Source organism: Salminus brasiliensis, chromosome 4 (assembly GCF_030463535.1).
Source record: "Salminus brasiliensis chromosome 4, fSalBra1.hap2, whole genome shotgun sequence".
In the NCBI taxonomy this organism is placed as follows: domain Eukaryota; kingdom Metazoa; phylum Chordata; class Actinopteri; order Characiformes; family Bryconidae; genus Salminus; species Salminus brasiliensis.
Genome location: NC_132881.1, coordinates 39,190,897 through 39,212,021, shown reverse-complemented (window position 1 = coordinate 39,212,021; position 21,125 = coordinate 39,190,897). Strand labels below are relative to the sequence as shown.

Sequence of the window (21,125 nt, the reverse complement as noted above, 5' to 3'; positions counted from 1 at the left end):
GCACTAGCACTAGCACTTAAATTGTTTGGCTATCTGGGGAAAGCCAGTTGATCCTCAGCAGCATAAGGGGTCAGAGTTGGGTTTAGGTGTAGGACAAAGGTTAAGATTGGATTATTGCTGGGGAAAAGTTAAATCCCAATAAGGTTAATTGCAATATTTTGATTTGATTTTTAGCATGCACTAGATGGACAAAAGTAATGGGACACCTACTCATTCAATGTTTTTTCTGAAATCAAGGATATTAAAAATAATCATCCTGCTTTTGTTGGAGTAACTGTCTCTACTGCTCTACAGGATTTGATTGCATTTAGTAACAGAAACATTAGTGAGGTCAGTATGTTGGATGTTTACCACCCTACCTCATCCCCAACTCATCCCAAAAGTATTGGATGGAGCACCATCATTTCAGAGAACACAGTTCCACTGCTCCACAGCTCAATGCTTGATACCCCTCGAGCCCACGTCTGCTATTAGGCATGGTGCCAATAGGTTTATGTTTATCTGCTCCAGAGAGTCCTATTTAGTTGGCAGTACTTCTGTGTATGTGCATATACACATCTGTGTCAGCAATAGGTGCAACTTACATGAGCTGAATGCATTCATTAAAAGGGGTGTCCACAAACATTTGGGCATACAGTGTAGCCTACCATATTTCCCTTTGTTGGCAGCCCAGAAATCTCAAATCGAATGAAATCAAATCATCTCAGTAACGACAAAACCAATAAGATTCACTTTATTAAATGAACAATTCTAAACAAAAAGACTCCTTTTTAGTGCTATTGCAAAGTTTTCCACTGATCCTGAAGAACAATTTAAGAAGGTAAGAGTAGTGAGCCAGCAATCTGTAGGAATCTCTGGATTCAGTGAACATTGCTGCTAAGGCATGCCCCCAATGCCACAGCCAGTGCTTCTATGCTGGTGATGCTATACTGCTCTCAGACCAGGCAGGAACATCCCCAGTGTCCCTTGCAAGGGTTTTAAGTTAACCTATTATTTATGTATTATTTTATTGTTACTATGTCTATATTACTGTCCAGGTAAACCAGTTTTCAAATCCTTGCAGGCTCACATAGTCCTTTCTGTAGATGACCTGATTGTATCCTGATAAGATTTCAGCCACATGCATTTACACTTGGTATAAATGCCTCTCTGGTTAGTAAGACTGAATCTGATTGCTGTGTGGGACAGAATGTGCAAGTTTGCTCATTTCGCTGCCATTGTTACTGGTGTTTTGGTTCAGCTGAGCGGGGTTTTGAGGAACTGATGTGTTTACACTGCTAAAACGTGACTCAAATGCATCTCAGACCTCCTCCTGAAGTGGTTTGAGCGCTTAGATTTGTATCTGGTTTAAATGCATCTTGCATTTATACTTGCATTTCTATGTGGCTTGGCCTCATTCAGATATAATCCTGATCCTCAAGATGCATAAAGTGATCAGGTGTAAACAGGGCCTCAGATGTAGTAGCAGATCACTCCTGGTTGAGTTTTTCTTAAATGCTAATGCTACCTCAGTCATCTAGTATATAGGCCAGCTTGCTTTGCTTAGAGCCTTCAACCACAGTTTATCCCACTGTTGATAAATTATGACTTGGACTATGCTGCTTTTCACCTTTCTCACCTTTGTTTTAAGGGTATATGAAAAGACAAAATATGAAATCCTCTGAATCTAATTAGTGGAAAAGAGCTAATTGATGTTATTTTATTCACATTCTAAAGTGCACAGACAAGCATCAGCAGATGCCAGTAGACATGGAATTATGACAGAAAATACGCTGCAAATAAATGGACTCATTCAGCTCTCAGTTTGAGAGCTGTATTTTGAGTTCTTCAGTCGTTGCTCAGAGATTGATTGGGTTCATTTTCCGTATTCATTTGAGAACTGTATTGTTTAAAGCAAAGTTTGCCTTTGTGATGAACGTTTAGTGTTTTGTGGAGGTCAGACTATTTTACAGAGAAGAAATGCGAGTCAGCTTCTGTTCAGTTCAGTAGAAAATACAACTTCTGGATGGACTGGACTGTTCAAGCAACTGAGGAAAATCTGTATTTGTAGAGCGCTTTTTACAGCAGGCATAGCCAGCAGGCTTTGTTTACAGAAATCCTGGTCCAAGCCCTTAATGAGGAAGGTAAAGATGGCAGCAAAAAACAAACCCTCACTAACTGCAAGAGACAGAAACCTTGAGAAATCCAACACTCAAAAGTGGACCCATCCTCCATTCATGTGTTCATCCTGACTTTCACATCAGCAGCCTGACACGTGACAAACACAGGCCTTTGTGTTGTAAAAATGACCATCAGTGAAAAAAAATCAATGAATGTCTGCTCCCCTCCCTATCGCACCATTACTGTCTCAACCAACGTATTGCTCTAATGTCTGAAGGCTAAAAGTTGTGGCTGCAGCCAATAAAGACGTTACAGGGCTGTGGGCCACGGGGCTGCTGCCACGCCTGCACTGCTGATAGTTACACCACTGTTGCAGATGTTCCTCAGCAGACGTGCTCTCTCACTGTGGGCTGGAGGAGCTCTCTCTCTCTTTGCTGTTGGAGACGGTAAAGCGGTGGAGGAAGGAGCAGCTGTGACATCTGCTCCGAGTGCCAGTGGTAGGCCCCCGTGTCTAATGAAAGAACACGCTGGCATTTGGCACTGCTTTACACGCCATTTATTAGCAGCAGTGAAACTCAACCAGGCTCTGCCGCACACTTTATTGATGACACACTGCCACTGATGGCACTGCGGACCCATCAGACATGTTTTCTGACACGCACACACACTCCTGCTCCTTTTACCTGATGGCACGTAGGGGCAGTGTTGGACAATGTTGGGCAAAAGTTTGGAATCACTTCACATGACTCTTTTTGTTGTATTTGCAGAATTTGGGGAATGAAAAGGCATTGTATTATGATACACACATCAATGATGTGATTATGCTGTTATCTGCCTTAATACCATGTTTTTCTTTTCATATTTTAAGAGAGTAATTTGATTAGTACTTCATTTTTGATGCTCTCGTTCTGGACACATTAAACATTTGTATTATTATTATTCATTACTCATTCTTATTCATGTCTTCTTTGCAGCTGGGTTGCGGTGGGTCTGGAGACTATCCAGAATCATTGGGCACAAAACAGAAATATCCAGTCCAGGGCACCAGTCCATCACGGGGTACCACACACACACACAAATACAAATGGGCAATTTAGCATGGCCAATTCACCCACCATGTGTGTTTTTGGTAAGTAGAAGGAAAGCCCACATAAACCCTAGGAGAATGCACTAAACTCAGTGACGGGCGAGGATTGAGCCCACCTCCCCGGGGTCCTGTGAATTGTAAGGCACACTACCTGCTGCGCCACTATACTACCTTGTATTAGAATCATTTTATTCAAAGGATTAAACTGTTCATATAGCATTGAAATCACAGATTCCAAACTTTTGCTGTTGGGTATATCATATTAATAACAGTAATATGACAACATGGTTTAAAGGAGAAGGGCTTTACACTGGTAAGATTAATGCACAACAAAGTAGGAAATATACATTTTTATTAAGATTTTATGTGTTGAAATCACATAAAAAATGTATGGCCCTTGGTTTTAATGTTTGTGAAGGAGCAGGCTGAGTGGTGGAGGAGCTGATGGTCATTTAGCGCTCCTCCTGAACCCTTTCCACAGCCTGCATGGCTGCCTGGAACACAGAAATGCAAACGTTACAACAACAACTCATTACAACAAAAACTCATTAGCACTTAGAAATACAGTTATTAAATCTTATAGCAGATCATAATAAGTGTAATGAGTAACTGTCCCTGCACACTGCAGGTTTAGTCCACATTTATGAATTAATCTACATGTTTCTCTTCCCTTTTACTCACCGTTGGCAGTGCATTATACATTATTTCAGTAATATGGAAGTGATGTTCACAGATGTGCAGTGGGGTGCAATAGTCTGACACCACTAGTCACTAATATGTGGCAAGCCTTAATCATCCAATTTAGCATTGTGGAAGCAGAGGGAACAGTAGCAGCCTAGATGAAATCTACCTGATGGCAGTGGTCAAAACCCTGATCGTACCAGGAAACCTTTGCGCTTCAAGTTTAGCTTGGCTTGACCCACCATTCCTCAAGATATATGGAAGACAAGCATCTAGACCTTTGTCTGACCTGGAACAAAGATGGTGAAACGAACTTTCCATGGATTTCTAAACGGAGTCCTTTTCTGTCCTCAAATGCAGACTGATACTCTGACATTCAGTCAGAGCATAGTGTATGTAAACAGCTGTTGAGTATTATGTCTCTTTTGAATCTAGGTATCAGTGTCTAAGCTTGAGGCATCTTTGGACTCAGCCTACTTAAACACACCAGTGATATTTTCTGAGTGAACAGTGAAGCCAGGAAATCCACATATGAATCGTCTGAACAGAAGCTTCAGAGGAAGAGTTCCCACAAAAACACATTTGACCTTTTTATATAAAGCTGTAAACATGGTCACAAATTTGCTGGTCAAAAAAGTGTCAGCACTGACCCACTGACTGTTTAATTTGATTTAAATAAACAAAAAGTTTAGTCTCAATAAGACTTTTAGATCCCCTGTCTTTAAATGAGTAAATTTAATAAAGCAGTCTTTTACATATTACTCACTACTGTGGAACTATAAGATAAGCTGTGTATTCGTGAGAGTGATAAACTGCATTGTGAGCTTATTATACCCATATTTCAGTGGACTAGACAAAACAAAACAAAAAAGAATATCAGTATCAGGCTTTACACACAATGGTCCCCAAAAGTTAATAATGCTGTAAATAAATAAAGCATCTCTGAATAATTTGCTCTGTCTTGTGGTGGTCCTATTGACTAAGCTCTGTGGGCAACCTGATGCAAACATATTGTACTCATAAATGTTTAATTGACTAACCTTGTGCTACAGTACATAATGTGCTATTTTGAAATATTGAACGTGTTCCCACCGAGAACAGAACACGCAAACTAGGTGCAGGTATGTGCCGATGCCATGCTGTCTGGCAATTTATTTCCTTTCAATCAGAGGAAGGCTTCAACTAAGTTTAATAGTCATTTCTGAATTACTGTAGTCCATTGTAATGTTTAATGACAGATGGCAGGTGTGTTCTCATAAATGTGGCACAACCAGACACATGAGAATAAAATATCTACTGTTCTTTTGTAGGTATGAGCGTCACTGTTTGTCTTGTGAAACTGTGCTAATGCTCCCGGGTTGCCAATTAAATAATAAACAAAAAGAGCTACTTAATTGTCTACATGGTCATTAAGTCTGTCATTCTGTATGCACTGCTCTTTTAGCTAAAATAGAGTAATAGTAGCTGTAGCAATCAAGAGAGAGTTTTCTCACAGAGAGAAGGATCAGGTAATTCACATGTTCTACAAAACCCTCCATTTCACCTTCAGGATAAGATAAATGTTTGAGGTCTAAAAGTACAGAATTTTCTTCACGCGAACTTGGTCATTGCCAATACCCACCCACTAGATGGGGTCTCCCTAGCTGGCTTCCCCAAGTCCCTTGAAGTTCCACCATATCTTTTTCGAACTAATGCTAATGGTGTTCATTGTACAGCTCAGTGTGTTTGTAGGTGAAGTCTAAATGACAGTTCTCTAACTGAGTGATGGGTCAGAGAGGGAGGGCAGTCTTACTGACTAGAGAGAGCAAAGCCAATTATGCTGTCTTAGATTTCCAACCAAGGATGGCTGTGGCATCAAATGGGATCAGACACAATGATAGGACTGACGCTTATACAGTTGCGCCACTTGGGAGCCTGTACACTTTCTGTAAAAGTGTATTTTGAAACTGTGGAGGAACCTCACTTAGCTTTGAAGAACCTTCAAGAAAAGGTTTTAGAAGAAAAAAGGTTCCTCTAAGGGTCCTTGAACACCTTTAGACACCAGTTTCAAACTGAAGAACCTCCAAAGGTTCATCAAAGATTTTATATTTTTAACAGTGTACAATTCTTTTCATCCAAAATAAAAAATCTCAGGCTATTGTAAAACATAAAAATCCTCTCAAAAATCATAACAAATCATCGCTGTTGCGCAAACATCTTGTATCTCCATTTTTGCCTTTTTCACTTTTTGACTTAATGTGAATCTGAACATTATATCAAGTTTTCATGATGAATGAAACCAATAGAAATGCTTTAAAATAACCTTTTATAACATCTGTTCACATTAACTTTCATTAAAACTTAAAAAAGTTTTTTCCCTTCCCTGGTGAAGTTGCCATTTCTGCGTGACAGTGATGAAATGTATGTCCACTGCTTGCGTGGGTATATGTGTATTCAGTTTCACTTTTGAATCCAACTGTTTAATTTACAATTAATTATTTTACAATTGTGGAGATTTTGTGTTGCAGTGAATCTTTTTTGAAATATTTTGGTCAAATACTATTATTATAGTCAAGAGATTTACCCCCCCTAATAAATCTGTCTTTGCAATGCATTCCAAAAGTTAGTAAGGCTGTAAATAAATAAGGCATCTCTGAATAACTCACTCTGTGTTATGGTGATTCTATTGACTGAGCTCTGTTGGCTCTGTGAGCAACCTGATGCCAACATATTGTCCTTAGAATCTGAATTCAGACTACATTACAGATGGAGCTGCAGATGAAATGGGGTGTTATTTTGTATAAAGCGGTGAATAGAGTGTGATTGTGTGTCTCCACTGACCTGCTGAGGAAGCTCTGAGTGCTGGTCAGGAAAGGGCCAGCCTCCAGGGCTATCATCTGCTCTCGTCTGCTGAAAAGGACAAAGAGGACATCACTCTCCTCTGGGTGCTGCCACAAGGGCCTAATAACACACAGCCATTTCATCCTCATCAAACCGCTTGTTAATGCTTTACCAGTATATAAAAAAGGATTGTTCATTAGGGTCAAAATAATGTCTGACTGCACTGACTCCTTTATTACTGTGGATTTTTAAAGGATTGGTGAAGAATCTGATTTGCACACAGGGTTTGGAGATAGGGTAAAAACTTATATCTTATAATCTGATTTCATGCTAAACATTGATTCTAACCTTTGATTAACTCTTTCAGTTCTGTTGGTTAGCAGCCTAGATGCTAAACGGTATCATTCACAGAGGATGTTGTGCACTGTTCTGACTGGAAGCTGGAGCTTTTCTTAAAATCGTCTGACTGCTAAAGAGCGTCTGGCTTGTGTTTAGCCAACACACGGAAGCTAAGCACTACTGTCTTCCTCCAAGTATTCTTCACACCCCCCTCCGCTAGTCTGTTTTCACAGCAACTGGCAAAAGGACATGGGTATTCTGCTCAATGTGCAATCATCGTCTGTGCCATGCATTGATATTTTGCCAGGCTCATCCCTAAATGGCAGGATAACGAATCCGTGGAAGCGAGAGTGCGTTTACAGAATTCAGACCGGTGGGGGGAAACAAGAGGAACAGAAACAATGACAAACAAAGCAATTTCATGGCTAAACTGCTCATGTGTGAAGGCCTCATTGAGCCTTCTTATTACAGTATAAGAAGTTGTTTTTACTTGTGGGCAAAAGCGGTGCTTTTGGGAAAGCAAAAGTTTTATGGTTTTGTGAGGAACGAACAATAGCATTCATACATCACAGGTGGGGACACGTTTTAGACAGTGTTGGCATTAACCTTCAACAGAGTGCTGTTAACTCGACAAGCTTCAGTCAGTGTCTCAAGCGCTGCAATTATCTTTGGCTTCCAGGACAAATCCCTTGGCTGACTTTGCCAAGTGTGCTGTGTTACCATTGTGTCAATACAGGGGGAAAGAGCCAGTGCTCCCCTGCAAGCAGATGGTGTCACTGTATCACTGTCAGACATTTGAATTCTCAGTCAGGTTGCATTAATTGACTCTTCAATCATAACACACTCTCGTCTGCGTTTGGTGGATCAGTGAACAGCTTCGGCTCCGCTAACTGAGGACTGAATAAGGGCTTTGGAAAGAAACACAGTAATCCTTATCGTTTAGACTTGCCTTCGGAGCAGATCGGGAATAAATACGTGTATAAGAGAATTAACAATGCACGTGCAGCAGATATAAGCTTATTGAGCATGACGAGCACAAGCCACATGGCTAGGTTTAATGTACGTTACAAAAAGACAGTGAGTCATCTGCGTCATCTCCAAAAGGCAATCATCAAGATCATCTGACCGTGAATCCCCATAAAGTGAAGTGACTAAAGTGCTTGGTGATTAAAGCTGTTGTGGTTGAAGTCACTGCCGGTCTGTATTCCGGAGCCGAGTGTAAACAGCGCTGCTCCGTTCCCCTCCCCCTTTTGCCCTCCATTCGCACACATGCGCTAAGCGCTCAAAGCGTGTGGCCCCTGGGGCACGGAGCAGCATGCTTGCTGCTAAAATGGCGCTGAGAGAGCCTACTGGCAAACGCAACGTGAATGACAGAGGCATCCGTTTTTTACCCCTGCAATACTAATCATTTGAATCCGCACCTCTGAATAAACAGATGCTAAGCAAACATGGCCTGCAGGATTGGGCTCCACACTCGGAGCGGATAAAGAACAGCAGAAAGCCTTCAGGAGGATGAGTCTCACTTTTAAAAAACGCACAGAGAGAGGCATGATTCACTAAGCCACTGGAGAAAGATCTTTGTGCTGAAACGGTGGAGGAAAACGCTGCCTCATAGAAGAGCAGCCCTGATGCTAATTGAGATTCAGTGACACTTCGATATGCATAAAGAGATACAGCCTTATTCGAGCCGGGCAGGTTTTACCCTGGGGAAGTTCTGTCGTTTAATCGATAAAGTGAATGTCTGTAGTTTTTACTAATTTTCATAGTGTTTGAATTGACCTCATGGTAGTGCCAAAACCTAATAACATACACAGACAGACACACACCAGCGTTGTTATTGTTATTGAGGCTCTGTACCCACAGGCACATTTGCGGTCCTCATTTGCGCATGCCTGCGAGGACTGAATGGCTGGAACGTGTCATCCCATTTGGACGTTCAAATGGATATTTGCAAGAGCCTACGGCAAAGCCCACGTCAATGTAGGCTGTGTATGACTCCCATATTGAAAATGTCTATATATATATATATATACAAGGAGTAATCCATATTTAACGGATGGGATGCAATTGTGTCTATAGCTGAGAAGCCAAGAAGAAGAAATTTGGGTGTGGGCATGAAGATGTAGTTCTTCATTAATTTAATTTATTTTGACACAGGTATGTTATTCAATATTATACCATTCCAATTATTTACAATTTACAAATGACTGAACTCATTTAATAATAGTTCAATAATTTCATTAAACTTTTAGTCCAATAATTCAGCTCCAAAAGTGCTTTACACTGAAAACGTAATCGGTAACACAGTGTTTCACAGAGATCTACCTGTACTTCAGTTTGTCAATGAAGTTACTGTGCTTAGTTTAATTTGAATCTAATATCTGAGATATTCTGACTATCAGGGGTAATTCAGGGGAAATTCCACAGGTATTGTATCCCATTTCAAACAGCCAGTTAAATTCCACACAAATACCATTACCAAAGGAGGTCCAATCTAACAGTAAGCATTCCTGACTTTGACTCATCCTGTACTTGAAATGTAAGCACTGAAATGAATAGATTCAAATATGTGCTTTACTTCAACAAATAATAGTTACTCTAGTCAGGCTTTTCTGCCACAGTCTTGTTTTCTGTTTCCTGTAGCTCCGCCCCCTTGTTATCCTGTTCACCTGTGTCTTGTTTGTTTGTGTGTCTACTGTCACTTTTCTTAGCCCTTGTTTCTTGTTGTGCTTTCAGACAGACACTTGTTCCGATATGCTCTGCCTGAATGTTGGATGTTTTTCTTTGAGGATTTTCAGTCTAGTTCCTAGTTATGTGCTCTTAGTAGAGATGCTCAACTGTCTGCTGTTCTGGCATGTGACATGTTTTAGGCTTGTTCTGGCTACTGCACTTGTGCAGATCTCCACGCCAAAGAAGGCTTTCCCCATTAGCACTTCAATCCTCCTCCACTTGCCGCATAACCAGCAAGCTGATTGGCTCTTTTTGTTGAAAGGCGGGACTTTATCTGTAAACAGATATTCCAACAGTCTGGTCTCCTGATTTATAACATCTCTGCTTTCATACACGGAAGCAGGAGAGATAGAGGTTGCTCTGTACTGGACATGGCTGTTGTCTTACGAGTAGCGATTTGAGTTGATAGAGCATCCAGACTGAGACGCATCTGTCCAAATCCGATTGTAATCACATTTTAAACCACCTCCAAATGTGGTTTGGATCCGATTTGCATGTGGATTTCATGTGTTTTTTTCCTGTCCAGACTAACAAAAATCAATCTGGATACAATACAATAAAGATATGCAGAAAATTGGATTTGGACTAGCAGTCTGAACACAGCCTAATGCAAATATCCAGGATATGACCATTCTGTTTGAACTATCTGGGGCAATTGGGGGAAATTCTGCAGGTACTTTATCCCGTACTAATCAGCCAGTCAAAACTCTTACATTACCCTAAACTAATCAAGCTTGAATAGAAGTTCATACAAATGTCAATGATGGGGCCTCTGTCAACAAGCATCTCACAGACATTTGGGTGATTTCTGAGGTTGAATCATCCTGTACTACATCCTGAGTAAGCATTGAAATGTGTACTTCATTTCCACATGGATAATGTGAGGTAGGTTCTGACATGGCCTTTTTATCTGTTTACCCTAGCTCCACCTATTGTTATCCTTTTCACCTGTGTCTTGTTTAACCCTTGCTTCATGTTATCTTTCCAGATATGCATTTGTTCTGCTCTGCCTGATTGTTGGATGTTTTTTGTCTTTGAGTATGTTCAGTCTAGTTCCTAGTTATGTGCTCTTAGTAGAGATGCTCAACCCATTGCATTCAATCTGTCAGTTTTTCTGGCATGTGACATTGTTAGTATGTCTAAAGCTGGCTTGTCAATAAAACTACAGTCTCTTTAGTCCAGAACACCACAGTGTGTGCAACAGATGTTCCTTATACATAATCCAAAACCCTGGGCTCAGAAAAAAATGGAGGCCAGAGGCTTTAAGTGAAGTGTTTCTCATGTCTACAGATACTCACCAGGCCTGCTGGTTTGTAGCAGTCTGTGACTGAGTGGAGCCACTAGGCTTCTCTAGCAGACGAGACGAAGCTACTCTGCTCTGGGTGGGCGGCTTTATCAGCCTGCTCCATGTACTCACTGCAACCAGTCTGCAACAGAGAGACACTGCACATGTTAGACAAACAGAGCATTTAAATGGGCAACTAGAAAGAGATAACTGGCTCTTAGAAACACCAGGCGTAGGCGGCATTGAGTTTTGCGGCCGCCTGATGAAACTATCTGTTCGCTATCTGATAACGTGTCTTACTGAGAAAGCCTGAAGGAAGGATAAATGAAGCAGTGAGGTGTGCTGAAGCAAAGTAAATATGAAAGTATATTTCATTTGGATTTGTCAATCATGTCTTTATCATGTCCCTGACACTGCTGCTAGTTAAGCATATATGAAGGCAAAATTCAACCATCCAAAACTCCCTCAATGTTAATCCTGTTCCCAATCTGTAATAACAAAACCTGGTAACAGAAGATGACCTCTCCTTGGTGAATAAAAAACAAGAACAACTGCTAAAATGAAGCTTGACTCGACACAGTACTCACATCCTCACATTTCACTTGGTACTACTGCAGTCTACAGCATGTCTGGCTAACATGTTTGGCGATTCCTATTTAAAAGTAGAAGAAATCAATAGGATTAATAGGACTTCTGTCTTGTTTGACATTTGGTAAGCTAAATGAGCTCCCTTTACTAGCCTAATTCTGGTGTTGACTGGAAAATTATTTTTTGACCCATTTAATTTGAATCTTTATGCAAATGTACAGGTTATGATATTTCTATCTGGACTATCTGGGGTAATGGGGGAATTTCCAGAGATTTTAACCTGCACAACCAATCAAATCCCCAACAAATTACATTACCAGACCTAAAATGGGTAAAATGGGTCTAGCTCAGATTAATGCATAATGGAAAGGATGAGAAAAAAATATTGGGTGGTTCCTGATTCAAATATGTACTCAATTTCCACATATTATGCCATAGTTTCTCCAGTCAGGTTTCACCCCTCTCCACAACGTTTTACACAAATTTTACACAATTTTGAAAGAACCAAAGTTACATAGTGCAGTAGCAGCATTCTGGGTCAGGAGTAGCAATGACAGAGACATCATTTTTCCTATTACAGTGGAGCATGATTTGGAATCTATCATCTTAGGGTAAAATTGATACATAGTGTTGCTGTAAGCCTATTTATTTACATCATAAACGTGAAGTCAGTTAGGCAAAAGCCAAAAAGAAAACCCTCCAAAGAGTCAGACAGTGAATCTCTCTTTCTCTGTCTCTTAGTCATTTAAGCACTTCAGCCAGTATACACAATAATAATGCTTGAAATGCATTACTGTATGTAGGACCAGCTGAGGACTAGTCAACATCTTGTGCTTAGAACTGTGAACCACAGAACCACTGATTCTTTTCGAACTGCCGCTGATGCAGCATTGCTAGGTAGCCATGTGATCTGAGGAAAGCGTGGCTCCCCAGCTCAGATACAACAGCTAACAGATACCTCTGCTACCCAACATCCCACTAGGAGTACAAGGCCAAGTGTGCACTCTCAGACTCTGGCTGCTGATGGCAAGCAGCAGTCTTGCACTGTACGGGAGAAAAATGAGAAGAAACGAGAGAGGAATGTTAGAGACAAGGCTACATTAATGAACAGAAGAGTCTAGCCTGTTCACGGTGACTTGCAGTAAGAGCTCACTACTGTAATCTCATCTGTGATTCATAACAGGGCTGCAGCACTGCACAGTCAGGTGTTTTCTTCCAACACACCAGTGCAAACCATTAAACTACTATATCTTATTTGATAACTGGAAACCAATGTGTGTGATGGGATTTCTCAGTCTAGTGTTTTATGGTATGCTATGTTTTGTACTTCTGTTCTCCTTATGTATTACGACAACAACAACCCCCCCCCCCCAAAAAAAAAAAAAACCTGCACCTGCATCCTGCTCCCTCGTCTCCCTCAACATTGTCTCATAGCCAAAAGTACAAAACAACTTACAGATAATAGTCAAGGCTGTGTTGGTATATGTTTTACTGAAGTCCACATTTCAATTGAGCAAATTCAGTGTAAACACTAGGTTACTTCGGCTGTTTAGCACAACTGACAGCTTGATTTAGAAGATTAGCTTTCAGCGTCTAGATGTTTTCTCCTAATGTTTGTAATTGCTGAGGTTGTTGATTAGATCAGGATCTCAGCCGACTACTTCAGAATCCCTCAACAGAGAATTCGAACTCTTTTCTCTCCCTCTTCACCCAACAACTCCACCTCAATGTAATGAAGTCGTCAATTCAATTTCTTCTTTAAAAGGTCCTCTAGATTAATTACATTGCCTTTTGCAGCCTAATTTCCAAACCACTACTTCAGCAACACTAATCTGTGATCAGGGACTGAACAATGCAGAAACGACGAAGGCTGGATTGCGTTTGTTATCAGCATTGATCAGAGATGGAGAAGGTTCACTAAGCAGCAGCCAGTGAACCTTTCTGTGGCCCAGCCTTGTAAACACCTTTAGCTTGGCCTCCAGCATGGAAGCCTCCACTTCATAGGATAGGGGATAATTATCTCAGGCTAATGAGCTAGAGGTGACAGGTACACAAGACTCGGGATCATTCACACTTCAGAGCCATAAACGTAAAATACAGCAGGAAATGGTTATGTGGCGGTTTTGTCCTTAACATTTAATTGTGTGTTTGTTATCTGAAATCAATTATCAAACCAGCATGCCACATTTACGAGCCCATGCTGCTGAGCACTCACTGGTGTGTAATGTTTTGGAAGTATAGTTTTTATGTTGGGAGCTCTAATTACTTTCAACTGGAACAGAAAACGGTGTATGTTTGACACATTTTAGCAGCTAATAATGAGATGATATGAGGAGAATCCACCACTTCCACTCAATATTTGTGCTTGCACTTACATCTGAAGCAATTGTAATAACTGGGTGATCCATGGAGGATGCTTGGAAATGAACAGAAACCACTTTTTACTGTAGCCAACACAGTTTTCTTGAGAGCTTCTTGGTAAACAAAGACAGCTCTTGGATTGAAGAAACAATAGTTTATTTGCAGATGATGCTGGCCAGCGATGAAGGAACACCACATGCAGGCTTTCGCTACACCACTGAACTTCAGCCAGCTTAGCAATAGTTTTTACACTTCCAACATTATCATTATCATTAGGGATGGAGTCAAGTCCAGTGATACTGGTGGGTGACAGACAAGCAGTCGTGAAGCCTATTGGATTACATACATCTTGAGTGCAAGTACAATATATGGACAAAAGCATGGGTACACCTGCTCATTTGCTATTTCTTCTGAAATCAAGAGTATTAAAAATAGCTTATCCTGTTTTTGTTGTCTCTACTGTCCAGGGAGGAAGGCTTTCTACTACCTTTGGGAGCACTGCTGTGAGGATTTGATTGCATTCAGTGACAAGAGCATTAATGAGGTCAGGAGGTCACCTCATCCCCAACTCATCCCAAAAGTACTGGATGGGGAACCATCCATCATTCCAGAGAACACAGTTCCAGTGCTCCACAGCTCAATGCTGGGGGGCTTTATACCCCTCTAGCCCACACCTGGCATTAGGATGGGGTCATTACATTCATGTTTATCTGCTCCAGAGAGTCCTATTCTATTGGAAATACTTCTCTACAGGGACTAGACAAACTTTGTGTGCGGACACATTTGCACATCTGTATCAGATATGGGTGCAACTTAAAGTAACTAAATGTATTCATTAGAAGGGGTGTCCACAAACATTTGGACAACTTTTGCAATTATGCAAAAATGACACTAAATTCGAGCCTGTTTTTCAGCATACACTATTGATATGTGGTTCTTTGAGTGATGTCATAGAAGAACCAGTTTTGGCTTCATAAAGAAGGTTTGTCATAGAGATGTGCGAGTGTGAAGAACCTTTAAAAGACCCAAACAACTTTCTCCTGATGCAAAGGTTCTTTATCATTTTAAAGGTCACATCTCTATTACAAAATGGTTCTTTATGGAACCAAATGTGGTTCTTCTATGGCATCACTCAAAGTACCTTTAGTAGCACCTTCATTTCTTAGAGTGTAGGCTGTGTTTGGTGTTTTCATAAGGTGCAGCAAGGCACTGAATCACGGAAACAGTTGCCAGAATAATAAAGTCAATTCTAGTACATTCAATTTAGAATGGCGTTCATGTAGTGAATAGGTGTACTGAGAGATAGCTGATGTCCTCCTGTTTCTGAGCCGCACAGGAAGAGCTGAGAGAGAGAGAGAGAGAGAGTGAGAGAGAGAGACTCTTCTTGGCATTGTGAAAAATGCTTTTATTCAAATTGCTCCCTCTCCTCCTCTAAATGACGGGCAGCGCTGTCATGGTAAACAACAGCTATTTTTCATGATGGAAATGCCAATATTATGTGACAGTAAATTGGATTTTTCTGTTTGCGAATTACAGAGTCTCTCTTTAGATGAATACATCAAGAATTAATCAGTTCTCGTCATTATAAATGCATTTACTCCTGCCACAGAGCATCAAATATGACTGAGTGCAGAGTGCGGGGTGAAGCGCTGGATTGGAGGCACTGTGTTAATGCTCATGTGGAAGTTTGATGCTTCATTTATTTTCAGCAAAGTTGAGATATCTCCTAGAAATGTGGGGCTGGTGTTTACATGAACAGACGACAGTTTCACAGCCCTGCTCTCACACACACACCGGTCAGTAAGAGGCTGTGGTTGTGGTGAAGCTTTACATGTAGCATAGCAGTGAGATGATAGACATTCCTACCTGAGTGGCACTGATTAGACATAAAGCGCTTGCTTTAATTGTCAGACTCACAGTAATTCCAATGTCCAGTGTGTCTGACCGCATAATGCCCTTCTCATTGCACACTGACTAAAAGATTAATGAGCTGCTGTCTGCCTTTGTAAGCAAGAATAAACCAATACAGAGTCGAGCCAAATTCCAGTTCCTACATAACTTAAGCATGACTTCTAGTTGATTTATTTTGAATTGGACTCAAGAAAAGATTTCTGACACATTGCAAACACTGTCTGTCCAAAATCCCAAAATCTCAAAATCCCCAAAAGTTGCTCGATCCGACCCAAATATCAAGTGTACTCCACAAGTTTGCGCTAAACGACTCCAATAGCCAGGTGTTAACTTGGTGTGTTGCCCAGATAATTACTACAGCTATGAACAAATGCCTTCACTGCTGTTCTTCCATGTTAAACCGCACAGAAATATGCACTAGTCAAGAACAGGACCTTCTTCCTGTATTTGCTATCTTGCTCCTGCGTCAGACAGGTCAGACAGAAGCGCTTGAATTGTTCTTTCTGTAAAAACACACCAAACCAAGGGGAAAACTTGCTAAGTGATTCAGATCTGAGCAAAAATGCACCAACTATCAACTATGTTATGTCAGCCAACATATACCTACGATGGCTAGCATCGAACTGAGTAATGCCCAATCATGCTCTCTCTGATATATCAGATATCTAAACCTCCACCCATCCATTCATCCATCCATCCATCCTTCATTCCACCACAGCTATCTAAACACAGGGAGTATCTAATATCTATGTATCTAGTTTAGATATCCTCCATCCATCTTTCCTTCTTCCCACCATAGATCTATTGGGTAGACCCCAATAGATAGATACATGGATAGATGTCAGATAGATGCTATATAAATGCTGGACCAGACGCTTGTCCAGCCTCACAACAATATCTTCAAAAGAATGGACTTATTTGTGGAGCATGGGCATTGATGCTGCTGGGAGATGTGTGCGTGCCTTGTCTTGACATGATGGATGTATTAGCGTTATCTTGTGATGGACGGCTGTAATGGCATTACAGATAACAGTTAAACAGCTAACAGCTAAAGGCTGATGCAGTTGGTTAAGCTTTGTCACCTTTTAACCATGTAATCTGATAAGCATCAGTGAGCTCAGCCTGATTCACAATGCATGCATATGGATGAAGATCGACCATTCATGCCTGTCCTGCCTCTTGGCTCGAGGCTTATGGCATACATATACGGCATAAAATAAGCGGAGGCTCTGTGGCACTATCACTTGCTCAAAGAGAGAAAGAAAAACCTGTGAATTCATCTAATCTCTTCTATTGGCTCCTATTTAAATCATACACACAGGGTGTGATTATAACGTATTCTCTAGCCCTGAGGAACCTTATCTCAGAGTCTTCTACTGCTCTGATCCAATACCCTGTGCACTGCCTACGGTATTACAACATGTGCTCCTCACTGGCAAAAGCTTAAATTGAGGAAAAAGCTGTCAATAATGTATCATGTGAAATTCTGTGCGGATTACTAAAAGGCTGGACCCTTAAAAAAAAAAACATTTAAAAAATGAACTGTAACAAATCACAGATTGTCTCTTTAATTATTAAAATATAAATGACAATATAAAAATATGAAATATAAAAATTATTAAAAGCTTTTTTTTTTTTTTACTTATTTTTGTTCAGCAATGTTTTCAGTGCTAAAGTTGCTAAAACAAATAGAAACAAAAGAAATAAAGATAATAAACATGCTCCAAACAAGGGTGTGTATATATAAGCTCATTTTCTCACTGTCTTGTTATAGAGGATGTGTCTCACTTGGGGAGAAGAGCTCCTGCAGGATAATTAAAAGGAGTGTTAATTACCTAAAATGTTCAAAGCACTGTTTCCGAAGGCCACCTTTCCACTTGAGATCATACACATGTCCCTTGGGTCTTTCAGTCATGTGTGTAATTAATGTGGATGCCCTACCCTGCAAGTCTGGAACATTCGGAGTAGGGTTCTACCTTCAAGCGAACCCCATGCAAAATGTCTGCTACTTCGTTAAATGGCTTATTAATTGTGTTGTCACAACAAAATCATTAGCACATCCTCTCCTCCTCAGTTTCTCATTAATGGGTGAACTGATTGGCTAATGTTTGATTGCCTTTTTGGCGAGCATTCGACAGGTTCACAGAAAAGCTCCAGCTAGTTGAGCTTCGAAGAGAATTGTATTGATTTTTTCAAATCTGTGCACAATTTAATCAATAACATTGTACACAACAGTGATAGGGACCAGACGCCTGAGCATAAGGCCACTAAAAGACATATTGCATGCAGGTAATATGCGAAATGCTCACAAACACCGCCCGATAAGGGTAATGCCCATGCCTGCAGGGCTTCATACAACAAACATATAAAACTCCAACGACATGTGTGGATTTACTCATCACTTTTGATGGTAAATAAAATAGGTATTTCAGCACCATAGACATCACAAGCCATGGTGGCGCCTCTGACTTTATTCACAACCCGATTATTAAATTACGGATCAGCGGTCTAATGTGCTACCACTGTGGCCTGGGGGTCGCAAATTTAAACCACAAGCCATGCTGCTTTGCCATCAGTCTCCAAAGTCTGAGAGAGCACAATTGGCCGTGATCTCTTCAGGTGGGTAGATGGCACTTTTTCCCCTCATCACTCCTAAGTGATGTTTGTAGCTGTTAGCTGGTGAAAAGACATGTGTTAAGTCCTTACCCTCCTTGTGTCGGGAGCATAACTAGTGCTAGGGGGAGTTCCGAATATGTCTGGGGAGCTCCTTATTGCTACCGCTGTCTAAGCATTGATCCTATCAAAGGGAGATCACATGTTCACTCCTTGGTGATGCCACAGCCATCTGTGGAGAGGAGTCCCAGAGAGCACAATTGGCCTTGCTCTCTCTGGGTGGCACCCCTCTCCACCATCACTCATCACAGTGTTAGCCAGTGCTGCAGCATAAATAGCAGGGAAGTCTAACTGGTGGGTGGGAATTGGAAATGACTGAATGATATTACTCAAAAGTGTCTGTGTTTTGATTGCAGTATTCAAAAATTTCACGTTTCAAGTTGTAGACTTTTCTGACTTGAGCTTTAAGAGGTGAAAGACAGAGTCTACTGACTGAACTGACTGAAACAGCAAGTTAGATTTAGTGTCTAAATTGTTGATTCATACATGCCAGCAACCCAGATGGCAAATGCATGATAACAAAATGTTCCTCTGAAGCCTCTAAAAATGTTTTATAATCCTCTAAAATATGGAAATGCTTGTTAAAAAAAACCTTACATTACATATTAAATTCTCAGTTCAGGTGTGAAACAATTCTAGATTTTAACATTTTTATCTATTAGATTAAAAACGTATATGTCCATCTTGTAACAAGACTTTTAAGACTGTAAATTGTTTTATTATTATATTTTATTATCTTTATTTAAATAATACTAAATATATGCCACATATTTGTTGATTATTATAATCAACACATATTTATATTCAATGCAGTTTATTCATACCTATTTATAAATTGCAAGCTGCAGCGCCCCCAGAACTGTGAGAGCGTCTAATCGAAGAATAATTGGCAGTGGCTGTTTTTGCACGTTTTAATAAAACAATGACACTTCATGACTTTGATTCATGTACTCTAAGAATCTGACTGAATTAAAATGTTCTGAAATATAATTTTAAACAGAAATAAACAAATTAAAAAGTCTGTCATGTGTTTATCTCGCAGCATGATGCTGATACTCCACCTTAAAATAGTGCTGCAGTTACTTTCTGCCTCCTGAAGTTCTGCACCATTTAGGGTGTGGTGGCAATTTCGAGTAAGAATCTGGAGAATAACTCCAGGCTCGCTGGTGTAGCCGTGTTGAAAACAGAACATGCGAGATGATGCAGTAAGTTAAAGGGTGAGCTGATGAAGCAACCTGAAAACGACATCTTTTCAACTTTCACTTTGCAACCAAACCAAAAGACCGTCTTTTTAACGAGCTTTCACTTTTTAAACAAATGTCAACGTTGTTAAGACTTCATGCAAAGTTGTCCTAGCATCTTTTCAAGGGCTTTTCAATGTTTTTTGCTGGGAAGGAATAGCTTGAAAAATCTCTCCTCAGTAAATGAATCACAACAACTATAGATAATAGAAGAGAATCATGAAAATGAGTAGTCAGGGGCTTTAAAGCTGACAGAAAAATCTCTGTTGATGTCTGGATCCTTTGGCTCTACAACAGTACTTTTGCTTACTGTCACAAGATTTGTTTTCATCCACATCTTCCGTCTACTGCAGTAACTGTCTGCAGTAACGACACGTTTTACCATTCCAACATGAATGAGCAGGCTAAACTGGTTGATCAGAGAGTCATTTTTGACAGTTTTGCAGCATAGCTTGGTGTGTATGGTGCATTACATTTTGAAATGTTGAAATATATTGCATGTACGTTTATTTAGTTTACATAGTAAACTATTCTCAGCATTTATTAGCTTACAGGCCCTCCAAAAAGATCTCATAATATTGAGTAAAATGGAGTGTTTACAAGCTGCCATGTGCCAACATAGAGCCATTCATTTACTCAAGCTCATCACGCGGCAGAGCTATTATACAGATGATGTGGGCTATGACAGGCTTAAAGTTTCCACCTCCCTTTGTGTGTGTATAATTACAGCCCGTTCACGTCAGTGCGGAGACGGCTTTGCTTACTTACCACTTCTTATTTTTCCCTCCATATCTCAGCTCACGCAGAGACACCTGTTGAAAGAAGAGATCCTAGTTAAGAAACAGACTTTGCATTGCTGACGGTATAACACACACACGACAGACTATGGATAAGACAAAGAGTCAAAACAAATTTCCAATCACATGCAAGATGAATGTAAGGGTATAAAACAGGATGACAAAGCCTGTGCCACTATCAAAAAAGTAAACCAATTTGTGGGGTGGGACAAAAGCTGTCAACCGAGAAGAATCTGATTCGAGAGCAACCATGTCCTTTCATTTCCGTTTGTAGTTAAAAAGCTTAGTTTAACTGCTCAGGTATTAACATCAGTTTTAGTTCTTTTAATGAAAGCAAAGTTAATTTTCTGCGTTAGGGAGTCATTTTCGACGTCACTAGTTAACTTTAATTAGCGGCTTTAGGGGGCCGATGCATTTATTCGGGGGGAAGGGTTAGACAGGGCAGGTTTACTTTTTTAAGTGTAAGTAACTTAATTTATGACTGGCATTCGCAACATTAGAGTTATTATTAG

General features: G+C 40.4%; 1 protein-coding gene across 5 annotated transcripts in view; it reads right to left on the bottom strand.

The window, feature by feature from the left end:
• Nucleotides 1-3,522: 3,522 nt before the first annotated feature.
• Nucleotides 3,523-21,125, bottom strand: part of khdrbs2 (KH domain containing, RNA binding, signal transduction associated 2) — a 102,070-nt gene continuing 84,467 nt past the window's right edge. For 3 of the 5 annotated variants that reach the window (XM_072678413.1, XM_072678409.1, XM_072678415.1), the window contains exons 10-12: nucleotides 20,585-20,628; nucleotides 11,056-11,184; nucleotides 3,523-6,757 (exon numbers count right to left, since the gene is read on the bottom strand). Coding sequence is in view for 4 of the 5 variants with exons in the window: in XM_072678409.1 (XP_072534510.1) it covers nucleotides 20,615-20,628 (14 nt within the window). In the remaining variant the exon portion in view is untranslated. The remainder of the gene's footprint in view (nucleotides 6,758-11,055; nucleotides 11,185-20,584; nucleotides 20,629-21,125) is intronic. The other 2 variants (XM_072678410.1, XM_072678411.1) reach the window with 2 other exon arrangements.